The 2,762-nt window shown below is 34.7% G+C and overlaps 1 protein-coding gene across 1 annotated transcript; it reads right to left on the reverse strand.

Moving 5' to 3' along the window:
- Positions 1–669: 669 nt before the first annotated feature.
- Positions 670–2,336, reverse strand: LOC110663527 (gallate 1-beta-glucosyltransferase 84A24-like). The gene has a single exon (XM_021822869.2). It carries the CDS (start codon positions 2,276–2,278, stop codon positions 815–817), a length of 1,464 nt encoding a protein of 487 aa, XP_021678561.1. The 5' UTR covers positions 2,279–2,336; the 3' UTR covers positions 670–814.
- Positions 2,337–2,762: the final 426 nt, after the last annotated feature.

The raw sequence follows: 2,762 nt of genomic DNA on the forward strand, positions 1-2,762 counted from the left end.
TGTTTATCAAATTATGAAATTAAATTCAATATTTATTTGTCAAGACTAATATTCAAATATACAATAATGAAATTAACAAAAAAAAATAAAATTCTTAATCATGTTCTGATATCAATTGTTAGAAATAAATATGTATAAATTAAATCGTTATAGATTACATAATTAGAAAATATGTATATCTAAAAATACGCTTATATCCATAATTTTCTACGAACAATGAATAACGGAAGCGAAAAGATAGGTTCACAATTCTCAATATCCACAGCTTTCAAATTTTATATGAATTCTATCTGATATTAAATAAGGTTATCAGAATATATATATATATATATATATATATATATATATATATATATATTGAGAGTTGGGGTCTCTTCCATAGTAGGCTTATAGACAATCTGATCCATTACAGGTTTGCTCAATCATATTACTTAATCCATCTAGATATTACTAATTACTAAACTTATTATTTGATATCATTATTTAATCTATCAATGACTCTAACAATTAATTAATATTAATTCACATTCAAATATAAATAAATAATCTATTGATTAAAAATTTTTATATAATCTTAATTTAACACAAATATCTAATATTTTTAATTTAATTAATGCTTCGTGTTATTTTTTTAGTGTACCAAAGGATCAGACTTGAAAGCTTTACTAATAATACACAATGATTGGAAATTATTAATTACTTTTGGAATGCATAAATCCTCTCTTACATTCTGAGCATTATTGTCCACATTTTAATTATATTTCCTTTCTAAAGCGAAGTAGCCAAGTAGTCAACTGGTAGACCAGAGACTCTCTTAAACACTTCTTTCTTCCTCATGTCCATTGAGGATGCTTGGCTTGCTAGTGTTCTCAACACTTTTCTTCCTCACTTCCTCCACAAAAACTTGTATATTCCTGTCTGAGGAACCACCCTCGGCCACTGCAGCCTCCGCCGCTGCCTTCCATTTCAATGCATTCTGCTTCAGCGCTGCCGCCTTGGGTCCTACGGTTGCCTCAAGCAAGCATTTCTCCACCTCATCTCGGGTAATCAACTTGTTATCAGAATCTCCACGGCTCATTCTTACACCAACTTTAAAGACATCGACCAAGAACTTTGCATCAGTCACTTGATCACCCCATTGAGGGAAAGCCACCACCGGCATGCCGGAGGAGAGTGCTTCCATTGTTGAGTTCCATCCACAGTGTGTCACGAAGCATGCAACTGATGGGTGAGCTAGAACTCTTTCTTGTGGACTCCACTGTACTATTTTTCCCTTGTCTCCTGTTTTCTCCAACAACCCATCTGGGATCTCAACTGGTTCAAAGACTGAATCTTTAGGAGGCGGTCTAAAAACCCACAAAAATGAAACACCCGAGTTCAATAGCCCATAAGCAATCTCGTTAAGCTGGTCTTGCCTTAAGCTCACCACGCTACCAAAAGAAACATAAACAGCTGATGAGGGCGGCTTGGAGTTCAGCCACTCGATGCAATCATCGGCCTTCAAGAAATCTCCCCGAACAGTTGCTGTTGGAGGTTTAGGGTCCTTAAATAATGGACCAACTGGCAAGATAGGACAAAGCTTGGACATGTACTCGATGAGATCGTGCTCTAGTTCTTGGAATGTTTCCATCAAGATGCAGAAAGGCTTACCAAGATTCTTGAACTGACCCAAAATTGCCGTCCCCAAGAAAGGATAAGGAGTTGAAGGATGTAAGAAGCTAGGCACTTCATCATATTTCAAGAGAGGCATACAAGGCAACTGAACATCGATCTCTGGGTTTTCCTCAGTAGGGAAAGGCACAAGACGACGAGAGTAATGGTAATATGCAGAGAAACAAGCGCATGATTGAATCCAGAGCACTGCAGAAGGAAGACCAAGACTTTCAGCTACATCAGAAACCCAAGGAAAGAAAGGATTGTTGATGAGGCATGAAACTGGGTGACCTTGCTCGGAATGTTTCTTGATCATCTGAGGAATCGCTTGTTTCCCGGCAAGCTCAAGTTGAGATAAGAATTGGTCAAGGTATTGGCGTCTAGGATCGTCTTCCTCCCACCCATCTTCAAAGAATTCAAACCTGATAAATCCGTCACCAACAGGTACAGGCTGATCAGTGATGTTGTTGGCCTTTCTCATCTGTTTTCCGAATCCTTCAGGTGCAGAGAAGGTGACAAGCATGCCCTTAGAAGCAAGACGCTTCCCAAGTCTAAGCAAAGGGTTTACATGGCCTTGCCCAGGGAAAGAAACAAGAAGGACATGAACAAGAGAGTTAGATACCATTCTATCTCCTTTGTGTTCTGCTTTTCTATAGTAGGAGAGAAAAAATAATTGATCATAGGAAGTCCATAGATTACTGTATATATATACACGGAAATAATTTTAAAAAACAAAAGAATGATCCAAAATTTATCATACTAAACTAAAATTATGGAATTTTAAATTTTAATATTAATAAGAATCAAATTAAAAAATTCAAAATTTTGAATGAAGTATAGAAAATTTCATATTTTACTACTGATTTGGTATATATAAGCGACAAAACACGAAGACTTTATCATGAATTCAATATTTAAAAGTTTAAGTTTACTAAGTGCACTTCTCAATTAATTTTAGAGTAATACTAAATAATTATATTTCTTTTTCTTATAGATATATAATTAATAAAAATAAAATTATTTAAATATTTATGTGGTAATCATAAGTGAGAAAATATGTAATATAAGACATTTTAGGAATTTCATCATTATAAATAGAGACAATACTG

Source organism: Hevea brasiliensis, chromosome 8 (assembly GCF_030052815.1).
Source record: "Hevea brasiliensis isolate MT/VB/25A 57/8 chromosome 8, ASM3005281v1, whole genome shotgun sequence".
NCBI classification, from domain to species: Eukaryota; Viridiplantae; Streptophyta; class Magnoliopsida; order Malpighiales; family Euphorbiaceae; genus Hevea; species Hevea brasiliensis.